The 23,702-nt window shown below is 40.7% G+C and overlaps 1 protein-coding gene across 16 annotated transcripts in view; it reads right to left on the bottom strand.

The window, feature by feature from the left end:
- Positions 1–14,515: 14,515 nt before the first annotated feature.
- The window catches only part of LMO7 (LIM domain 7), a 219,791-nt gene continuing 210,604 nt past the window's right edge, over positions 14,516–23,702 (bottom strand). For 13 of the 16 annotated variants that reach the window (XM_027557716.1, XM_027557704.1, XM_027557711.1 and 10 more), the window contains 6 exons: positions 23,447–23,499; positions 20,665–20,878; positions 19,745–20,023; positions 17,827–17,935; positions 16,659–16,761; positions 14,516–15,283 (listed from right to left, as the gene is read on the bottom strand). In XM_027557716.1, coding sequence (XP_027413517.1) covers positions 15,261–15,283; positions 16,659–16,761; positions 17,827–17,935; positions 19,745–20,023; positions 20,665–20,878; positions 23,447–23,499 — 781 coding nt within the window. In that variant the 3' untranslated portion in view covers positions 14,516–15,260. The remainder of the gene's footprint in view (positions 15,284–16,658; positions 16,762–17,826; positions 17,936–19,744; positions 20,024–20,664; positions 20,879–23,446; positions 23,500–23,702) is intronic. The other 3 variants (XM_027557706.1, XM_027557707.1, XM_027557714.1) reach the window with 1 other exon arrangement.

Genomic DNA, 23,702 nt, shown 5'->3' on the forward strand with positions numbered 1-23,702 from the left:
ATCTTCCCACCCAGAGATTGAACCCAGGTCTCCCACACTGCAGGTGAATTATTTTACCATCTGAGCCACCAGGGAAGCCCTATATGCAGAGTACATCATGCAAAATGCCGGGCTGCATGAAGCTCAAACTGGAATCAAGATTGCCGGGAGAAATATCAATAACCTTAGATATGCAGGTGACACCACCCTTATGACAGAAAGTGAAGAGGAACTAAAGAGCCTCTTGATCAAGGTGAAAGAGGAAAATGAAAAAGCTGGCTTAAAATTCAACACTGAGAAAACTAAGGTCATGGCACCTGGTCCTATCTTTTCCTGGCAAATAGATGGGGAAACAGTGGAAACAGTGACAGACTTTATTTTGGGGGGCTCCAAAATCACTGTAGAGGGTGACTGCAGCCATGAAATTAAAAGTCACTTGCTCCTTGAAAGAAAAGCTATGACAAGCCTAGACAGTATATTAAAAAGCTGAGATATTGCTTTGTCAACAACCCAAGTCAAAACTATGGGTTTTCCAGTAGTCATGTATGGATGTGAGAGTTGGACCATAAAGAATTCTGAGCACTGAAGAATTGATGCTTTTGAACTGTGGAGTTCGAAAAGACTCTTGAGAATCCCTTGGACAGCAAGGAGACAACCCAGTCAATCATAAAGGAAATCAACCCTGAATATTCATTGTAAGGACTGATGCTGAAGTTGAAGCTCCTGATGCAAAGAGCCGACTCGTTGGAAAAGACCCTGATGCTGGTAAAGAAAGGCAGGAGGAGAAGGAGATGACAGAAAATGAGATGGTTGGATGGCAACACTGAGTCATGAGTTTGAGCAAGCTCCAGGAGTTTGTGATGGATAGGGAAGCTTGCTGAGCTGCAGTCCATAGGGTTGCAAAGAGTCAGAGAGAGCTGAGAAACTGAACACCAATAAAAGTGTTTAAGTGGCCAGGCCCTTGGCCACTTGGCTAACCTTCCACAGACTCCATCACAATGGTAGTTGGGAAAAAAATAATAAGTCTAGGATGCTTCGATGGGACTCAAACTCCCAGAGGTAAAAGGAGCCAAGTCAATCCATATTAGGAAAATACTGATTTAGGAATCACTAAAAACACTTCCTATGAGTAAACTGGTCAGGGTGGGATAGAAGAGATGAAAGCCCTCTCACTTGGGTGATAGTAGGCTGAGATAGAGAAGACTCATAACCAGATGAACTGGTTGGAATCCAGACTGTGTCATCTTGCATCCTGAAACGGGAGGGCACAACCTTTAAAAAGTAACGTAGTGGTTGAGGACACGTCATAAACTGGTTAGAATCAGCTAGGTCTGAGATGGCTGAAGATTCAACTTCCAGATTTTGAGTATCATTATGTGCTCATTGGAATACATTAGCATATGCTAAATGACACAACCCCTGGTGCCACAACAGTTCAGAGGCCAACCATAAAAGGCCCCAAGCTGGGCAGTTGTCCAAGTCCCGGAAATCCCCATCCCTTCCCCAAAACAGTTGGAATAATCCTCCCATTCATTAGCTCATGAAACTAGCCAACCCATAAAAACTAACTGCCCCGTTTTGAAGCCGCTCTCTTACCTTTTGATTCGGACTGCATTCTGTTTATGGAATGGACATCTCCCTCAATAAATCTACTTCCTACCTATCACTTTGCCTCTCACTGAATTCCTTCTGTGCTGAGGCATGAAGAACCTGAGCTTCAGTAAGTCTTGACACCAGGTGGAGGATTTTAATTAAAAGACAGTGAGGTCAAGGCTCAGTCTGAGTTTTGGCTGGGTCTGAGTCCTGGCCCGTGGCTCAAGTCCCAATATGAGTGGTGTGGTTCCAATCTTAAACTAATCTAAGCCTAGTTTGAGACCAAAAGTTGCAGGGGGTGGGGGGACGGGGTGGGGGGCGTATATATTTGAGTGCCACATGCCAAAAGTCTCAAAGGTCAAAGTATTAATATTCTGCACATAATAGAGCTTCCTATAAATGCAAATTGTTATCATTTTCACATCACACCAGAAGGTGGGTATAACATCTACATCATTTTAAGAAATGTTTCTAAATCATTATGGTTCTGAGGTGAGTAAGGCACTTAAACTCTCTGAGCTCACTTTATTCATCTGAAAAGATACTCTCTTTACAGGTTAATAATGAGAGTTCATGGCATGATGTCTAGATGTTCAATAAATGTTAGTTGAATCTAAAATGAAAACAGCTAACCCTCAATTTTCTTCCTGTCATTGTCCCTCTCATGCCGTAAAATACAAAGAGCAGGAACCAGAGAAGGAACTCAAGTCAATCTACTCCATAGTTTGGCTAGAGACTTGGTTGACACATGAAATTACAACTATGGATTTCTGTAAGCCTGGCCCCGTTAACATGATAAGGAATTAAGGCTGCATTTATAAAAAATATCTGCCTTTTCTTTGAAATTTGTGGATCTTTAGGGTCTGCAAACTGTGTTCTATGAAACAATAAGATTTTGGAGGGTTCCCAGGGCTGTAAAAGAGAAGGATGTAATAGAGGGCAAATAGTTGGTCTTCTCTGGTGGCTCAGATGGTAAAGAATCCACCTGCAATGCAGGAGATCTGGGTTCAATCCCTGGGTCAGGAAGATCCCCTGGAGAAGGAAATGAAAACCCACTCCAGTATTCTTGCCTGGAGAATCCCACGGACAGAGGAGCCTGGCGGGCTGCAGTCCATGGGGTCTCAGAGAGTCGGACATGACTGAGTGACTTTCACTTTCAGCTGGGCTTCTAGGTGTCCCCCATCTCTGGTTCAACCTGAATAGCTGCATTTTACAAGATTTTATTTTGAGCAGAAAGTTTCTGCTATAAGATAATTTTTTGAGAATATGACCAGGCTAGACCATAACCCTCATGAGGCCTGGTGGCAGGTCCCATCCTGATTAGTTAGGCCTTCTGACACGTGCAGAAGTGCCACCATAAATGCCGATGACTGTTCCAATCAAGGAGAACTGATGAGGCTTAGGGAAGAGCCTGAGCAGGAATCTTCCAGAGAAATCAGTCAGAAGCTGACATGCACCGCACGGCTTTGTGCCAAGCAATGGCTAATGCCCAAAATTAATTCAGCCGATGCTCATAACCACTACCTGACTTTTGGCACCAAAAATCTGCACACTTAACCTCTGAGCTTCATTGCTTATGCATACAAATAGATCGTGTGAATAATCAAAGCTGCAAACCAGCACCTCCAGTGTTGTTAGGAGGGTCCACACTGGGACAAGGGATCATGTGAGCTCAGTCAATAAGTCATGTCTGATTCTTTGTGACCCCATGGACTGTAACCCACCAGGCTCCTTTGTCAATGGGATTTTCCAGGCAAGAATACTGGAGTGGGTTGCCATTTCCTCCTCCAGGGGATCTTCCTAACCCAGAGATTGAAACGGAGTCTCCTGCATCTCCTGCATTGGCAGGAGGATTCTTTACTACTGAGCCACCTGGAAAACCCAGACAAGGGATCATAAGCCCTCGCCTACTACAGGATAGAACATTTAGACAGAATAGACTTACCTCAATTTCCTATGGAGGAAGCCCTAATTGTGCAAAGGCTGTGATGCTGTCCCTATGGCAGGCCACTGCAAGGGAGAAGTTCTTCTGAAAGCTTGTTTTAGCCTAAAAATTCACATATGGTCCACATACTTTATAAATGGAATTTATGTATTTTTAAAAATACTTTGAAATTAAAATGCCTAGTAACCTCACTGAACCTACCTAATCCCACTCTCCTTCACCTTCCACCATACATCCATTAGAGTAACTGTCCCCAAAACAGATGTGTTTACCGCATGGTCTCGTGTCATCCTTGTTGGTGACATACAGTTGCACAGGATGGAATATCTGTCTGCCATGGCCAATCAAGTATGTTTTGGAGTGTGGTTATATTAAGTGATTCCCCCAAACAAATCCCAAACTGCTGGACCTCCTTTGCTTTCAATGACCTAAGGGAAGGGAAGAAATATCTTTCCATTCTAGAACAGCTGGGTTTTCCATGGTGTTTTTGAAGCTTAAGTCTCAGGACCCCAGTGCCTGTGGTCAGGCGTGTCTGACTGTTTGTGACCCTTACTTGTGCAGAAATGTGTCGACATAGGCATAAGATTCGTAAAGCTTGCAGAAGAAAAATAGCTTAACCACAATCAGTTAAGACCTCTGTCTCTTTCTAGTCCTATTTTCCCTCTGATACATCTCCCCTCTGGTCAGAAGGCAGTGGCACAGTCATGGCATTTTGGGGTCTAAGGGGAGCTAGACTCAAGGACGTGTAATTTGTGTGAGGTGCACCCCTGTGGCTTGTGGTTACTTCTGTGTGTTGTAGTTGTCCTTGTTCAGGAAGGGCTTCCAGAAAATGCTGGAAAATTCCTCCATGCTGACTTACCCTACCATGTCAGGATGTGAAGATAAGAGGGCAAAAGTCAAATGAGATATGATTATGGTTCCACAGCCCCCATTTTAGAATATACAGTAGTAGGAAAAAAAAAAAAAACAAGGCTGGAAATGAACAAAACAAGAATTTTCTCTGTGGAAAATTCTTCCAAATCTTACAGCTCATATTTCAAAGAAATTTCAGGGATTTTTCAATTTTGAGAATCTTCGAAACTTACCTGGCATAACCTAAAAGAAACAAGAAGCTGAAAGAAATTTACAAACCATCTATAAGATTTTGTCAACCCTGTTAAAGACAAAATCTATTATCTCTATAAAAATGTATTACACCATCCTAGTCATGTGAAGAAGTGATCAAAGTGTATGTAACCAAAACTATAGGAAAAAATAATTATGTCATAGATGTGTGGAGCAGTTCATGAGTATAATGTCTTTATTGGACTTTGACACTTGCACAATTTATCAACTTTTATAATTTCAGTTTCTTGGGATTTTTATTTATGTATTCAATTTTGCATGTGATTCTTGCTGTTGTTCAGTTGATTAATCATGTCTAACTCTTTGCGACCCCATGGACCACAGCACTCCAGGCTTTCCTGTCCTTCACTATCTCCTGGAGTTTGTTCACACTCAGGTCCATTAAGTCAGTGAGAGTGTGACTGATTTTCATAAGACCCTCTCAATCCACATCTACCCCCGAAGACCTCAGTGCCCCCTGACCCAGTGTCCTCAGAGCATTTACATGTCCCTCCCTCTGGAATAGTCTTATCCTAAGAAGTTGCCTGTTTCACGCCCTCACTTCATTCATGTCTTACTGCTCAAGCTGCTGTAACAGAATAACATAGGCTTGTGGCTCCTAAACAACAGAACTGTATTGCTCATAGCTCTGGAAGTGGGGGTTCCAAGATCAAGGCACCAGTGGATTTGGTGTCTGGTGAGGACTCACTTCCTGGTTCTCACATGGCCATCTGTTCGCTGTGTCTTCACACGGTAGAGAAGGCAGGAGATATATGGAGTCTCCTTTATAAGGGCACTAATCTCACGCACAGGGGCTCCACTCTCATGACCTAATTATCTCCTAAAGGCCCCATCTCCAGATATCATCACATTGGGCGTTAGGATTTAACAGATGAATTGGGGGGATGTCATGGTCCTGCATGGGTTAGAAAAGAATTTCCAGACATGAGACAGAATGAGTGGGAAAAAAAAGTTTATTAGTGGGAGACACTGTTAGAACTGCGGGCCAGCTCAAGGGAGAGCCAAACACTTTCGCCGGCTTGCAGCCAATTCTTACAGCCTCAAGACAGAGAAAATTCCTACTGGAATGGTGGCATTAGGATGCTATAGGGTAGATGGTAGGGTGGGTATTTTCCAGAAGATGGGGCCAGGTAACTGGCTGGTTTAGGCTCATAACAGTTGCTATGGGGCTTGGTCAGTTCCAGAGATTTTTATCCTGTGACCTTGGTACAGGGGAGACAGGAACAAGCCATGGTAATTCAGGTGTCTCCTCAGACATCACCACATTCAGGACTCCTTTCCTGGCCACGCTCTCTGAAACAGAATCCCTTCACTTCCCACCTCTCTCTAGCCCTTTACACCATAATTTCACAGCACTTACCACCTGCCATATTTGTGTGCTACAACATAAGCACCATAGAGGGATGACTTCTGTGTTTCATTCACTGCTTTATCTGCCTTGTTGATATCAATGCTGTGAATGAAAAGTGTTGCCTGCCATCAGTAAACAAAGGATGTTTCAGTTATCAAGCCATCAGCCACTGCAGTCACCCCCAGTTGTGCACCTTCAGGGGATCTGAGAGGGAGAAAAGCAGGATATGGGCCCTATATAGATCAGGTGCATATCAAAGGAACAGTATCAATGAGCCCAGACTCTCCATCTTCCCATACAGAGAAAAGTGCTAACCTCCTTAACTTGAGATGTCTGGCTTTCCTTTAATTAATGTTTTTGTTTTTTTGCCATATCGCAGATCTCAGTTCCCTGACCAAGGATTGAACCCAGGCCTCAATAAAGCTCAGAACCCTAACCACTAAGCAACCAGGGGATTCACAGTCTTATGTTCTAACTACCTGGTCTTTGTCACAAATTTCTATATATCCTGCCTCCTCCCTTACCTCTTCAGAGAAATCCCTCAAAATTATCTGAGAGGCTGCCTTCTAGGGTTAAGTCCTCAATTTTGTCCACCAAATAAAACATAATTCTCAACTTTTAGGTTCTATGTTGTTTTCCAGTGGACAACGGCAGCCTTATAGTGGGCACTCAAGACATACGTGTTAGCTGAATGAATAAAAATCTGTGTATGTGTGTGTGGACAAAAAAAATGAGCTATATGCCCAAATTCAATGAAGACCGCGTCTGCCTGATGGGAATGCTCTGGGTTCCATTAACACAGGGGTGGCCGGGGATCCAACCCAAAGGAATAGGCGTCCTCCTCATCCTTCTGTGGGCCCCGTGCTTTTGGCCAGTTGTGTCTGTTGCATGATTGCATTTTAACATGGGGTAGTCAACATTCACCCTTCTCAAAGAAGCTCCAGGTGAAAAATCTTAAAACAGTAAAAAAAAAAAAAAAAAAAAAAATGTATTTAAAAAACTGGTCGTTTTTAAAATTAAGGCCCAGATGTCCTGGCAATCCCTTGCCTCTCCCACAAAGAAAGTCCGTTATGGCTGCAGCAACACCCACCCGCGCAGAGTGTAGATGGCTCATTAGCTGAGGAAACCTGGAAATAAAACAGGGCAACCTCTCCAAGCTAGCAGCGTGCTCTGGGCCAGCCTCCAGGCCGCTGCTCAGTGGGCTGAAGCGTCCCTAGGTCTATTCCCATGCAGAAACAAAGCTCTAAAATCGGGTGTAACCACCCTATAGAGAAATAAAGATCTCACTTCTCCACGTTGCATCAGCCAGGATTTGCTCCTTATGAAGCAATGAGCATTTAAATTTTCTGTTAATTCTTCAGCCGCTCTTCTGTAGGACTCAGCGCTGGGCTGTGCTCAGACTAAAAATAGGGGACAGATTGGTGATTCAAAAACTAACCAGAAAGTTATCAAACATGATGGGGAAAGGGAGGGGAAAAAATTGTTTTTCCCTCCTCGTGCCAACACTGCCACCTCGTGTTAGAAATACATAAAAGGAACACTGCAAGTAAATCCTTGCAAAGAAATGGGGAATTAGGAACATAGCTGCTCTATTATTTATTGTTGATTTTTAAAAATTGTGTCAACCCTGTATCAACTCAAAAGCTGAAATAAAGTTTTTAGTAGATAATTTAGTAGTATAATTTAGTATTCTTTCTTCCAACACTGTTTACCCTTCAGCTGAGTAGTTAACATGCACTTTTTTTTTTCTTTTTTGCCAACCACTGTCCTAAGAGCTTCACATGAATTGATTTGAGGCTGTTCTTGGTCACAAGAAGATCTTGAAATATAGACTATTAGCAATTTCCTTATTATTTTTGTTTTGCACTTAAGTGAGGCACAGAGAGGGGAAGTTAAGTCACTCAAGGCTACAGGTCTAGTGAGCAGGGAGCCGCAGACCCTGCTGCTGAGCCCTGCTGTCCTAAGCATCACGTCATCCTGCCCTCATCCTAAGTGCTAACTGCCATGAAGGTGATACAAAACATTTAAAAATTTGGATCCATCCATCAAGGAGTTGGGGAACAAATACAGTTATTAATGGGAAAACGCAAAATTCAGGATAAGACCTAGCACTTTAGTCACTAAAGGCTTTTCACATGGAGATTTGTGTCTCTGAAAGTTCAAGTTTCTACCCTAGGTGTATTATAACCAAACAAGAGAGTAAATCCTGATGCTAATGCTCCAATTCTCCAACAAATGTGAATGTGTTTTAGTGCAATTCCTTTCACCTAATTTTTAAAATACATTAAAAAGATTTAAGATGGGAAAATCCCAAACAGAACAAGATCTAAGCTGAAGTTCTGGTCTGAAACTCGTTCATCAATTCACTTTACTTTTTTGGTTTTAGTTGCCATAACTGTAAACACCTTTAATCCCAACTTTATAACAAAACACCACCTCAGTTTAGAAAAAAAAATTAAAAGCAAAGCACATTGCTTCCAATATTAATATTTATGTGTAAATCCTTTATGAGCACTGCAATAGGATTTGTACATTAAAATGTGCTAAAAACAGAAGGTAAAAAAGGTAACTATAAAACCAGTATTTAAACTTATTGGTATTTAACAAAAGCCTTTCCTCCCTCAAAATGTTTATTTTCCTAGGTGTTTTGTGAATACAATATGAATATTCTGATTTTACAATATATCTCGGTTGGTGATGAAAAAGATTGGAAGATTTGGTTATGGACTATTGTACAGGCATCCTTGGTTTGATGGCTGGCACAAACAGGTAGGTGAAAGGAATGTGTCCTTGGCTGGATTACAAAGTCACACTTAGCAATTTACTAAGCAACTACTCATTGCTCAATGTCACCTCCCATTTAGGAAGAAATTTGTTAAAGATGAGCTAATTCCCACCCCACTACTGTCACTCACTGACTCTGCCTTTTGTGTGTATTTAAACAAACTGGGTCAAATTCTGCTTGAAGTATATCATTTGAAAATATTGTTAAACCTTTTATAGTTTCTAATGAGAATCGTTGTGTATGTGATATTTAGATTTTGCAACGAAGCCATGTAACAATGGAAACTTTTTAAACATTCATTTTCAAAACAATTCTCTCATGGCATATGTTTCTTTCAAAAGGAGTTACATATTTTATTTGCTTTAAAATTATCACCTTTACTGTACAAGATTATTAAGCTTGTTTTTGTATTTTAAATATCTACTAGGAAAAATACAGGTTAGTCACTTAGGGAGAAGGTCAACAATTTGGAAATTTTTTTTTCTGCAAAGGAAAAAATGCAGAATATCTTCAACTACTGCCAAAGTAATGAAAACAAAGCCATCAAACATTTTTGCCATCAAGTGTAGCAAAAAAAATATTTCATGGTTATTCCCTTTCTCATTACAAAATATTGTTTTAACTTTAGTAAAGATCTTGCTTTTAGAGAGTTGAAAAGTGGTTGCACAGAGGCTCTGGGGGAAGGAAATAGGAAGAGGTTGGTGTTGGAGAAGACTCTTGAGAGTCCCTTGGACTGCAAGGAGATCAAACCAGTCAATCCTAAAGGAAATCAATCCTGAATATTCATTGGAAGGAATGACTGAAGCTGAAGCTGAAACTCCAGTACTTTGACGAGAAGAACTGACTCATTTGAAAAGACCCTGATGCTGGGAAAGACTGAAGGCAGGAGGGGAAGGGAACCACAGAGGATGAGATGGTTGGATGGCATCGCTGACTCGATGGACATTGAGTTTGAGTAAGGTCTGGGAGTTTGTGATGGACAGGAAAGTCTGGAGTGCTGCAGTCCATGGGGTTGCAAAGAGTCGGACACAACTGAGTGATTAAACTGAACTGATAAAACGGTATAAACTTTCGGTTATAAGAGAATAAGGTCTGAAGAGTTGTTGCAGGAAGGGGGACCCCTTCCAGGGCCTGAGAGTGGGCTCTTGTCTAACACTTGGAAATGAACTGTCCAAGGAGATACATGTGCTGACAAACCAAGAGACTTTATTGGGAAGGGGCTCCAGGGAAGAGAGAAGTAGGGTAAGGGAACCCAGGAGAACTACTCTGCCACATGGCTCACAGTCTCAGGTTTTATTAGAGTCTTTCCTGGTGGCAAGAGCATCGGTCAGGCAAGATGGATGCCATAAAGGATGATTCTGGGAGGTTGGTAGGACACACGGACTGGTGTCTCCTCTCTCCTTTTGACCTTTTCTGAATACTTCTGGTTGGTGGTAGTCTGTTAGTTCCATGTTGCTTACCAGGACCTCTTATAAGATAACTCAGACAAGAGGTTACTATCCTGCCTGGCCAGGGCAGGTGGTTTCAGACAGTGGTTCCTCTAACATATCTAATGCAGATCATGGTGACTATAATGGATAACACTGTACTGTATAGCTGAAATCTGCTAAGAGAATAGAACTTAAGTGTTCTCACCAAAAAAAAAGAAAAAGGATAAATATGTGTGGTGATGGAGGTGTCAATTGACTTAAAGGGGGAAATCCTTTCACAATGTGTGTAGCAAATCATTCCGTTGTGTACTTTAAATATCTGGCAATTTTGTCAATTACACCTCAATACAGCTGGAAAAAAAGATTCTGTTTTTATAAAATGAACCATACTCGCTAACTTCTGACTACAATTTGAGACTAAAATTTGCAATAATTAATGCAGTAAAAATAGTACAGTAATAATAATATGAGACTTTGGAACTACATTCTGAAATCTTTATTCTAAAATAGCTGTTCAATCAGTGGGTAAATGTACTGAGTTTTACCATAAATCATTATTTTTAATAAAGAAGTAATTTACTGTTGAGTATCTGTCTTCTAAAATATTTTAATGAATGGCTCATAGTTTTTCATATTACATAATTGAAACAGAATTTTGCAAATACTATAAACTGAGATACAATGAAGACACCTGTATTATGTAGCAAATTCCTAACCTCATATTATTTTTCATTCTTGTTTCTTCTTGACTTCAGTGATACAACTTAGCAACTCAACAACAACAACAAAATCTGAAAAAGCTAGAGAGAAGAAACAGATGAGACTAGAATTGAGCTTTCTTGCCTTTAGGTTGAATGGGACTCTAAGTAGATATTAATTTGGACTCCCCATGGACTGTAGCCCACCAGGCTCCTCTGTCCATGGGATTTTCCAGGCACGGATACTGGAGTAGGTTGTCATTTTGTTCTCCAGAGGACCTTCCCAGAGATCAAACCTGGGTCTCCTGCATTGCAGGTGGATTCTTTACCAACTAAGCCAGTAGGGAAGCCACGTTATGGACTATAAAATCATAAATAATTTAAATTATAAAAATGTTAATTTTCATAACAGATTTCATAGTTATTTAATAGTATGAAAATACCACACTTGGTACCTACCATGTCCCTAATAAATCTGGCACCTAGTGAAAACTGGATAAAAGCCTATTAAGGTGAACTCAGGTCACGGGCGAGGCTCTTTCCTGGCTTCTCTCTGCACTTCTATTGGCCTCCTCTTCAGCTGTGAGCTATATGCCTAACACCAGAATTTAAAAGTACCCAGAATGAAAGCAACATGGACATCGTACACCTCATGATACATCCGAACTTGAAACTGACACAAACCTAGCATTTTACAACTAACATATCCCAGGAAGCTAGTCAAATTTGAAGGTAGAAATGGATTTAAGAACACACAGGACTTGCAAGTTTGACCCAGGAGCTCTCTTGGCCATCTTTGATGGACCTTTTCCTACTGCCACCGGACAGGCTGAAAGGGCAAGTGAACCTCTGACACACGCAAGAGAAACTTTCTCTTTAGCCTGAAACGGCAGCAGGCAGATCAGTGCCTCCCATGTAGGTCTGTGACATTGAATTCATCATAGATCTAAGAAATCACTTTAGCTATCAAAAAAAAAAGCTTTAAAGTAACTCAAACAGCATGCAAAAATATGTAAATTAAAGCCTGAGTGTGACTTAGAAACCAGCACTGCTGCACCCTTTGCCTGACTTTAATAGGTCTCTCCCATGGAGTTTTAAATATTAAAAATAATTCCTTTTATCCCAGTCTAATTTTAATAGCAAGGAGTTTTGATAATCTTTCACAGGACTGTGCTATAAGATTGGTATTGGAAAATACTCTCCAGGATGAGCTTTGAGAATCTTTACAGTGTATGTATTAAAAAGCTTTATATAGAATCACCAAGAGACACTGACTGGGTCAATTATATGTACCAAATAATATATCATGGGGTTACAGTATATAAAATCCACAATCTTAAAAAATTCAATCACAAGAAGATGAGCATTTTACCCACTAATCCCTTTCATGAATTTTTATATAAGAAACTGGAAGAAGTATGGGTCTGTTTTTCACACTTTGTATTCACGAAGTATTCAGAAGTACTCACAAATTATCCAGGTTACCAATTTTTTGCCTCATCACCACCAAGAGCTGATATTTTATATTTGCTTGAAGAGATTAAATTTCCTCATATGAGTACTCCCTCACATGATCCTTGGTGGGTATCGTCTCCTCTCCTGTTGTGATAGTGTTGAAACTCACTGATTTACAAACTTTGAATTTTGAAAGACAAGGTCTCACTCAATGCAAGCACTCAATTTTTAAGAGAATTTACAAAGACTAACTATGGTAAATGTTGTTTGACCCCCAACATTACTCCACCAAACTCCCATTAGTTAGCAATACCACGATTGGGAAATTGATTCTCACTTTAAGCGGGTCCCCTGGTTTAAAAATGGGCAAACAACCCGAGCCTGAAGAAAGCGGTTTTGTTAACGGCTTCTGGAAAAGCTGCCCTTTACACTTAATAGCACTGAGGGATCAGCGTCTCTTCCCGTGAACATGAACCTTTTTAAAGAAGCATAGAGCCTACTCGCCATCTTGAAACGATGGTAGTGAGTAGCCCGAGGGTCAGCCAGCATTGTGTGGCCAAACAGCCTGAGGTGAATGATGGTGGGTCTTAATGATATTAGACTTCTGGATAAACTGACCTTCGTGACTTTCTCTCAGGTGAAGAAATGGACTTATACTTAAGTCAATTTGAGCATGCACATGAACAAATTTTAAAAGATGTCATTTCTTTCTATTTAAACCCAAATTCTTATTCCTTCCTTTCCTTGTATGTCAACACTTCAGTATGCCCAAAACAGAACACATCTCCTCTCTCTACAATATCAGTCTCTACACTGCCCAGGCTTCGGGTCCCACAGTTACTATTTTGCTTCTCTTTAGGTCCTGTCACGTTTTTTGAGTCACAATCTCTCATCTATTGATTTATTCCTTTTTGCAGTCTCATCACCCTATGTCAGATTGTTACCACTCCATGGAGACATGATCCCACATAATATATCCAAGGATCTCCTCATTCTTCTGGCAAAATAGGCCAACGTGTGTATGGTTTTGATTGGAATACAAATAAGGGAGACTCTCTGGGTGTTTGACCCCAACTGAGAAATGGTCTTTTGTTCCTTTATCATGCTCTATCTGCTAAGGTTATATCGACTCTTAAAGATGAAGTTCAAATATCAACTCTGCTGCAAAGCTGCTTCAACTCCCTTAGTGCAAATGTCTCATGGATTCTTACACATTGGATTTCTCTCTTAGCCCTGGTCATTTCTATCAGGCGCTAAATTCTTTGGGTACATACCTTTCCCCTCCATGAGGTTACATATTTCTACTGTATCTCAGTACAGTTCTCATATCCTAGAATTATCAACTCCAGTTTCATTATTATGAAGGATTCAAGTAAGTTTATATTTTTGCTTGAAACATGCTAAAGTTCAATATTCTTGCACGCTTATGCCACATTTCTAAAACATTAGTCTCTATATATTTTTTGCCCTATATATGTTCAAAAATTATAATCTCCTCTTATTACCAAAGGAGCAAAAGAATAGGTAAAGATTTGTTGCAAATCATTCAACAATTCATCATTCACTTCACCTCTTATCATAAAAACATATTGCATTCAAAAGCAACTTTCCATCAAAAACAAAGTTTCTTGTTAAAATTTTTCAGGAAAAACAATATCACAATTACAGTTATAGTTTCACAGGTATACACGTGTCAAACTTGTCACTGTATAGTTTACATTTGTGCATTTTATTGTATATCAGGACGACAGAGAATGAGATGGCTGCATGGCATCATTGACTCGATAGACGTGAGTCTCAGTGAACTCCAGGAGTTGGTGATGGACAGGGAGGCCTGGCGTGCTGCGATTCATGGGGTCACAAAAAGTCGGACACGACTGAGCGACTGAACTGAACTGAACTGAAAGATACTAAAGGGAGAAGGAAATGGCAACCCACTCCAGTATTCTTGCCTGGAGAATCCAAGGAACAGGGGAGCGTGGTGGGCTGCCATCTATGGGGTCGCACAGAGTCAGACACGACTGAAGCAACTTAGTAGCAGCAGCAAAGATGCTAAAAATAAAACTTAGTATCAGAAAAGCCACACACTGAAACATAATTAAAAGTCTTGGAAGGCTGACAAACAGATACACAGAGAAGAAAAGGAAACACTCCTTAAATGCATCAAGCAAGTTTATTTACAAATGCAATTGTACAGAAAGGCTCACTAGTTTCTGAAGAAAACTTCTGGCATACAAACCATGATAATTTTCATGAATGAAAAGCAGCAGCTTTCTACTGAGAACTGCTTAGCAACAATTCTGGTGAAGAAAATAAAGCTCCCCTCATCAAGCAAATAAAATGTTACATAAGCTACAAAAAAAAATTAACCATAATATTACATAAATGAAAAGAAGGATACGCAAAGCAAATTTAGGAGTGGATTTTAGTGAAATTTTCCATATGGCTCTGCATTAATTTAGTATATTTTATAATAAACAGAGCAAATGCAATTACATATTTATATTAACTATTTCAAATAATGTTTCAGAGTTTAAAAAAAAAAACAATAAAATAACCCTCTTCATAACACCGCTAGAAAGTCAATCAGATCCTTATCAGCCTCAAAAAAAATTTTTTTTTGAAGTTCTTGTTTTTTCCTGTGCTCTTATGATACTGAATTCAAAAAGGAAATACTGCACTTTTTGCCACACATCATTACCGTCTTATAAATAAACAACAAAAATACAGGTTCTACCAAGACTATAATGCTCTGATGTAATCTAAAGAGGTCAGAAAAAGTGTTATTCTTTTTAAAAAAACAGAGCAAAAGGATGTTACAACATGTATTTATATATCTATATCAGCGGCAACCACCTCTTCTTCTATCTGCAACAGGGCTTTCGGGTGGAGGCTGACATCACATGGCGGTTGGCCGTCCAGCTGATCAGGCAAGGAGAGAAGAAAGAAAAGCACTTAGATTCAGAAACACTCGAATATTGCCACCGGGATTCATGGTAGGAATGGCTCAGAGAATGACCCCATGAGGTAGAAAGAATAACTCTGTTACTCACTTAGGATAAAGCTAGGCAAACCCACAAAGTCTGGGTTAGCAAGTCTTTTCTTTGCAAAAATGGGAGTAAAAATTAACTGCGGATACAGAAACAAGTTACACTCAACTCTCTGTTATTTGTCCTGGAGGAGAGAAAAGGCATGGGCAGTTTTTCCATGTTGATTCCAAAAATCAATTATATTTGGCTTTGGAATTTGGACTAGAGAGAGAAAAGCTCACACACATACACACACTCCCCCCATTTCATGCCCAGCCTTGACAGTCTCCAGCCTCAGTGCTGGCATCCAGGAATGGCCTTAACCAATGGCAAAAGGAGGCTCAAAACACACTGACAGATAAGAGAGAGTTGACTGAGCTGACGCCACTTCCAAAGCACTCGTCACAGAAAGGCCATATAAATACCTCAGAGCTCAAAAGCATATGGTTTTGCTGATACACTTGTAACCAAGACCCTTTCACAATAAGGAAGAAACACATGTTACCAGCATCAAGGCTCAAAATATGAAAAGGAGGAATGGTTGTCTTTATGTAGCTATAAACAACAGGCGATCCAATTACACTATCCTATATTTTATAGCACACTTACAGGCAAAAACATGCTTCGACACAAAATAGCATGTGAAGTTTTTTAAAAACCCAGTTTTTTCAAAAATGACACTGAAAGACTATGCAATCAGAATTAATGCTCTTTTTAAACTATTGTATATGTTGATAGGATATGATTATATAGTAACAAACATACACTGACTATTCTTTATTATCCTTTTAAACCACAGTCTTTAAGTTGGTCATATTCTAAATCACATAATCAGACCCACATTGGTAAATAATAGAAATCAGCTAAAACTATGAGGGGGCCAATCCTTAGCCAAGCAACAGATGAGAGACTGTAGAGAAGATTCATTTTAACCGACTTGATTTGTAGTCTTGAGTCTAGAAGCTTCTCTAGACTCTGAGCAGACTAAACTACACTAAACATTGTCCTGACTCCCCAGTCCACATCCGTCTCCAGGTCCTCGGCCCCACACCCAACCCTGTGGAGCTGGAACCTGAGAACTGACCCATTGATCCACTCACTGGACCCTCTTTGAGGGCGATATAGTGAGATTCCTAAAGCCTGGAGCTCTAGGGCAGAGAGCTTGAAGGGGAGCTGGAAGGGGAGCTGGTCGTAGGTTCAGCGAAGTACATGGGAACCCGTGCTCTCTGTAAAAGATAAGAAATTTTCTCCCTGATTTGCTCTCTTACATTTGAATCTGAGATAGCAGTCGTTGCAGTACAGTTGGTTGTTTCGGATTCTGACTTCGGCTCCTGAGGAAGAGCCTCCGAGGTCACACTCGCAGGCCACACACTGAGAGAGAAACAAAAACAACAGGAAACACCCACACTTAGCTCAAGAACCCCTGGGACACTCCCAGAAGGAAAAAAAAATGAGCAAAATAAAATGCAGTTTCTAAGCTCTTAGAGACATTTCAGCAAAGAGGGGAAAAAAAAGGCCAAAAGATAATGAGGTTAAAATGAAGCCTGCGGATGAGACATTAAAGAATTCATAAAGCCAATTTTAAGAGCCAAGATTTCATTCTAACTATACCAAAAGAATAGAAATGATTCGCTGATTGGCTTAAAGAAGCTAACGCTTCCTTTCTCCCGGGGGCATGGACAGGCTAAAGCACCACGGGAAGGAACTGGCCAAGGGCAAGAAGACTAGGTTTCTGGCTCTCTGCCCTGGAGTGGGCCATGCGGGCATCCCCATGAGTGTTCACACATGGTGCTTTCCCAAAATACCCATGGTTGGGTAGTTTGGCTCCACATGCTCAAACACTAATGACTTTGACTCATTCTGTTATGCCAGGAAACAACCCGAGCCAGAGTCAGACAAGCTTAAAACAAGTTGAGCTCTGCAGGACTCCAGGATCAACAACCAGAAGTTCTCTCTCTGGCCCAACACAAGTTCAAGAATCAAATAGCTGTGTCTCTAAAGACAGATACTGCAAAATAAGGCAGTTATATAGCCTTACTTCTTTCTTATGTGTAAGAACGCCTTAGCTGCAACTGTAAAAAAATTTACAATGTAATTTCTTTCACACTCTCCCTATTCAAAGCTAGGTTTCTGGACACTTATAATTTATATCCCCATGCTGTTAATAACCATAGCAGCATGTTAGACGAAGCATTTACGCACTGTAAACTTTACTTATAGAATCTTAGATTGGAGATAGGAAGCGCATGGTGCCTCCAGGGTCAAGGTCTGAGAAGGCAGCAGCAGCAGGAAGCCATTTGTGATTCCAAGTGCAGCGTAGACCGATGGAGGCAGCACCTAGCTTGTTAGTGGCGGGTCCACACCCAGCGCCCAAAGAAGCCATGCGCTCTCCAAGCAAAGCGTTGCAGGCCTGCAGGCTATTTGGCTTAGTCTCACCTTAAAACAATGCAAATGATAACAAAGACCCAGGGACTCGATGATCATGGCGGCTCCTTTGCCCAGAATGTTATGACAGCAGGAGCACACGCGCTTCCCACTGACCGACCTAGACGCAGGACGAGAACGGAAGGGGGCTTTCATCCGTTTCAAACCTCTCATCTGAAGATCACATTCTGGTATTAACATGAACCATCCCTTATGAAAGTCTTTACATATCCATGGGAGGAAAACTTTCACCAGCCAACCAATTATGGCTTGATTATACTGTACCTTGAAGGATCTCCACAATGGTTCTGGTACCCTTGACATCTAGTTAACAGAAATGAATGATTTCTGTGTCATCGGTCCATTCTGCTATCGCCTTTAGGCCACATCTGTACTCGGCAAGGTTCTCATGCCCTTCTAATCCAGCCAACATCTTCTTGCCAGGTAAAGCCACCCAAGCACATCCCTTATCATGTTCTTTGCTTATTGCCACTAAAAGAGCATCCCCAGCTACTTCCACACCCTTATTTTGTCAACCTCCTTCTCATTCACCCAATAACCTAGTTACACAGAAGCATTTCCTTAGAGCTTTCCTTAATGCCTCTGGCTTACTGGACTGCTTCTGAGAAGAATGACGTGAAAACTACTACAGCTGGCATTCAGATAGGCGTGGCAAGTCTCTACTTTGCTTTGTTTACAAGTCTCATCTCCTCTCCCTGACGGGAAGGTGAAGGCTACTTCTTATCTTTGCATCCCACAGGATGGGCACAGCACTTCAGTGTCACTGCAAAAGGCATTGCTGTTGAATGTCCCATGTTAAGAGCACCTTGTGCTCTACAGAGAGACCTTTTCAGGGCAGAGAAGCCCATAGCCCTGTCTCCTTTCTGCTTTCCAAGGGCAGGATTCTCAGTAAGTAAACAGGTACTCTCTCTCTCCTTTGCCTTCCCCTGATTCTATTCTTAACTCCAAATTTACCATGAATCCTCATCGCTCCTTCCCTCAATTCAAACTCTGAGACACATTTTAGCTGGAATAAAAATATCTTCTCTGAATGAAATCCTTTAGTTGATAGCTTAAAAAAAAATCTCAATATTAATCATTGTGTTTCTACTTTGCAGTATTTCATCAGCATTACAGGCTGGGAGAACTCCCTTCAGGTCTCAGCAGAAACACTGCTAGATGTGGTTTCATGAAGCATCAGGGTTTGTGGAGAAGCCACACAGACCTAAAACCCCAACACATGTTGATGTCTGAGCTCTACTCCGTATCAAAAAACAAGACCCACCACTCTAACGCTCATAGTTCCCACAGCATATGACCTGCAGAATTCAGTTGATGTGATCTCAGCAAGATGCTGACCAGCCAGATAAGAGACAAGCAATGGTTTTGGAAATCAAAAGCCCCAAATGCAATAAATAACTTGAGAATTTTTAAAGCCAGTTTGCTCAAAGTTCCACAGATGATGGGGCTGGGTTACAATGTCCTTTACACTCAGTCCCTATAAAATGAGTGTATATTACAGTCTCATTAAAATAGTCCAACATTTTACAGTACTGCTTTTACTCATCACTTTGCCATGCATTCACGAGCTACTGTACGTTTTTATGATTCCACAGCTGAGAACTATTTAGGTCTGTCTGCATTTGAGATACTGACCACAGGCCCAAGTAAATGAGACAGTGGCAGAGTCATAACATTTTTAAAGGCCTCCATGGCTTCATAAGACATCCATAAATACCCTTGGGTTGCCATGGAAAGACATTAAGGAAGCCTTCTGAATTGATCTGGGAAAGGAACACTAAATTTGACACATTCAAAAAGCCTTGTTTTTCTTTTTCATTGGAAAGCTTGGACAAGATCTGGGGAAATTTTTAATGAAAACTATCCCTTGGGTCTAAAGAAAGAAAAAGGAAAACCCTAAGGGCCTCACCTGTTGCGTGGCTGGGAGCCTGGCTGCGGAGCCGCGGGGGAATGGCTACGTGGTATGGGGGACGGGGTGGTGGTCTTCACAGAACCAGCTGAGGGAGGGGGGACGCTGGAGGAGGGGTTCCGCATGTAGGCACGGTTTGATGTGGACAACAGCTGAGGTGGGGGGCGACTGAAGTCTTGGACGGAGGAAGAGGCATAGACTCCTGACGGCTGACTGAGCCACGGGGACTGTCGCCAAGAATTGGTTCTTGGGGAATCCAGGTTATCTAGAGATTCACCTCTGAAACACAGAAAGGATTCATCAGTTTATCAGTGGTGGAAATACTAAACAAAAGTAGCTTCAGTATTCATTTATCCCTGATACCTCTGCTTAGTTCATCCTCTCATCTGAATTAATTTCTATCTATATATTTTCCTTGAAGTTGCAAATACCAGGTTTCCACACTTTGTGAACACCATTTTCATAATTCCAATCTAACCATTATCTTATTATAAACAGAGGCTTCATTTTTTTAAAATTCATTATTCAAGGGAGCACTAAGCATGTCATTTAAATGCCTGAATCACACATCAGAACTCCACATCCAGCCTTGCAGCCTACTAGCCATGTGATTTTGTCCGCGTGCATTCCTTCCTCAAGCCACAGCTTCTTTGTGGAAAAGCAGAATTACCATTCCTGCCTCAAGACATTCTTCCCAGATGAAGTGAGATGATATAGACAAAGTGCCTGCCAAGTGTCTGCCACTAATCAGTGCTCCGTGACAAGTGCCCAATGACATTGGTTCTGCTTCTCTTTCTCTCACAAAATCTTAAGTAAAAGAAACGATGACATCTCTTTCATCCAAAGTAGCCAGCACGCCTAGAAATTAAATATCTGCACCTCAATACAGAAAGGGAAATCATTCCAAAGATGCCTCACACCTTCTCATAATCCCAGGCAGACAAATAGGCTCTTTGTTGACACTGGAACTGCGCTGTCGGATCCAGCTGTTGTCATCATAAAGAGAAGTTCTCTTCCTCATTTCTTGGAGGATTTGCTGTCTCTCCAACTCCGCTCCTGATGGCGCTGGTTCCTTCTTCGAGCTCTTCTGTGATGAGCTACTGTTCCCACTTCGGTCTGCATATCTATTGCTTCCTAAATTAAAAATATCGAAAGCTGCAGGATTAGTGCATTAAAAACAAGGATAGTAATTAAATCTCCAAATACAGTGGAACCAAAAAAAGAATGAGACAGTGGGCACACAGGCTCACATTATCAATTCTCAATGAGACTGCTGCCTCAGAAGATAAAGCAAGTCTCTCCTGTCCCTGGAAATTCCAATTCCAGTCCCAGAGGCATACCAGGGGGACACTCGAGAAAACTAAGGAGCTGCCTAAAAAGGAGACAACTGGTATTGATTGCAGCAGTATTAAATGACAAACTGCTCATCCACAAAGTTTCTCTTCCATTATTTCCTTCCTTGCTAAATTAAAATCAGTCAAGCATCTGCTCATTGAATGCTTGCTGTGATAACTCTGCAAGGGAACAGGGATTTCTATTCTTTCAAAAAATATACACTCACCCTGGGAAGAAAGCCAGACACAAAGGCATATACCTCCAGCTGACAAGGGGCTTCCCTAGTAGCTCAGATGGTAAAGAATCTGCCTGCAATGTGGGAGAACTGGGTTTGATCCCTGGGTTGAAAAGATCTCCTGGAGAAGGGAACGGCTACCCACCCCATTATTCTGGCCTGGAGAACTCCAGGATTATATAGTTCATGGAGTCGCAAAGAGTGGGACACGACCGAGCAACTTTCACTTTCTTTTCTTTCCAGCTGACATGGTGCAAGTCATGGTGTTAAGTCACAGAACAAGTCATGACCAGACCGTAGGAATGACAGCATACTCAATCACTGAAATGGCTTTTGTGAAACTGAAAAATAGCCAAGTAATCCAAATGATGGCTAAGGAATGTTATCAGACTTGTATCTCTTTTAAGAGAACTTACAGAATGGTAGTTTGGATGTTGAATTTACGAATGACAATTAAGTCAGGTTTTATCCTAAAGGTTTTGTCTCCTTAGATTTGCTGATGAATTCCTGACTTGAGTAAAACATCCATAATTTTGAGGGAACTTCCCCGTTTTAATTTGGATTAGGAAATTTCACCTAAGGATTTTTCATTTGCTCTCCAGATTCATGGCTATTGTCTTTCTTTCAAAATTCACACTGCCATAGTTCATCTTCCAGGAAGCAATGAGCAAGGCCACCAAAAATTTCTTATACACATCTATGTTTACATTGGTACATACACACATCTTATCAATTTGGTCAGATTTAGAATAAAATGTTTCCTATTTTAAAGATGCCATACTGGAATAACCAAGTTTTCCAACAAAATATTTGATAATGTCTACTGTGTGCTATTCAAGGGAGGAAATATATGTACAAAAATAGCCAGATCAATAATACAAGTCACAAATATTAAGACTATTTCCAAGAGTCACATTTGTTATTACTAACAGGTCATGTGTTTACTTTCAAATGAGAATATGATCACTGTATGCTAAAAATGTTTCATGGCAGATGGAAGTACTTAAACTATTATTTTAATGGTGACCTCAGGGCACAGTTGGGGAGAAGAAACTGGAAATCCAAACAGGTAAGACCAGAGGAACCAGATCAGAAAGCATCTGATAAGTTGGAAAATGAGAGAATAGTTTGGTTATATTTAAGGGACCCTTATGGAGAAAACAACAAAATAGGCCAAAGAGTTAAACTAGGACCAGATAAGGAAAGGTTCCCTGTGTTAAGGGAAAGGGGGTGATCATGAAACCTACTAGAAACTATAAATTCTACAAGCTTTAACTCGAGGTTTTTGTAAACTAGCTGCCATCAGACCACTGGGGCCTGTGGATATTGTTTGGCTCACAGAGGGTTATACAATTTTTTAAATTCCTGGTCAAACTTCCTTAAAATAAAAATTCAGACTTTTTTTTTATTTCTGTTTTTCAATAGAAAGAGTTGGCAATCCCAAGTCTGTATCTCCCCACAAGGCAGTGACACACTGGAACTGGGGAGTAGTCTTCCACTTAAACGGGCGTGTCCACCGAGTCCACCTCAATCTTCAGCTGGATCTTCAGTCATTTACATAACTGACCAGCACCTCCCTAACTCAAAGCCTGGTATGCAAACTCTGCTTCCAATGGTATTTCTGATTAGTTTTCTTCCCTTAGTTACATAACCTCAGTTATCTATGGTCCAGAAATTCACTTTATACTAAAAATATCAGGTTTCAAATTGCTTTTGCCAAGTTAGTGAAATCATCATTTTGAATTTTTTGCTACCTTGTCGTTTACATGTCCAGTTTCAGGTTTATATACAATTTCCCTGGTCCTCTGCAGAAAACTACTGTCCCAATTCTTTGGCAGCAAAATAAAATCCACTATACCACACGGTATTAGCATCACTTTGCAAATTTTTCACATAATTTCTAAGCTATCTATAATCATTTTAATCTTGCAGTACTCCTTCTATTATAAAGTCAAGCCAAAATAAGCACAAGATAATTCTGCTCTGATATGTAAATGCTAAAAATCCGTAGTATTTCAAATATGTAATCTTAATGAACCTGAAATGTCTTGACCTTAAAAATAGTAATCATAGGGTGTGATAGCATAGTTAAGCAACCATGCTGAAGAATTTTGAAAAAAATTCACATTTACCATTTTTATTTGTGGGGAAATCGTCCAATTCAGTAGTAGATCTGGATTTATTCCTAAAACATAGAACACATTACATATATCTCATGAAGAACAGTCTTTTCGTATTTATGAAGTAAAAAAAGATTATATTTAAAGCAGTTGATTTATTTTCCATGCCTGTTGAGAGCCATATTTATTTTCATAAATAAATTTTTCACGTTGGAAAATGAAGGAAATTTTCATGTTGTACAGACTAGCAGAAAACGGTGACATCTCT

This window comes from Bos indicus x Bos taurus, chromosome 12 (assembly GCF_003369695.1).
Source record: "Bos indicus x Bos taurus breed Angus x Brahman F1 hybrid chromosome 12, Bos_hybrid_MaternalHap_v2.0, whole genome shotgun sequence".
NCBI classification, from domain to species: Eukaryota; Metazoa; Chordata; class Mammalia; order Artiodactyla; family Bovidae; genus Bos; species Bos indicus x Bos taurus.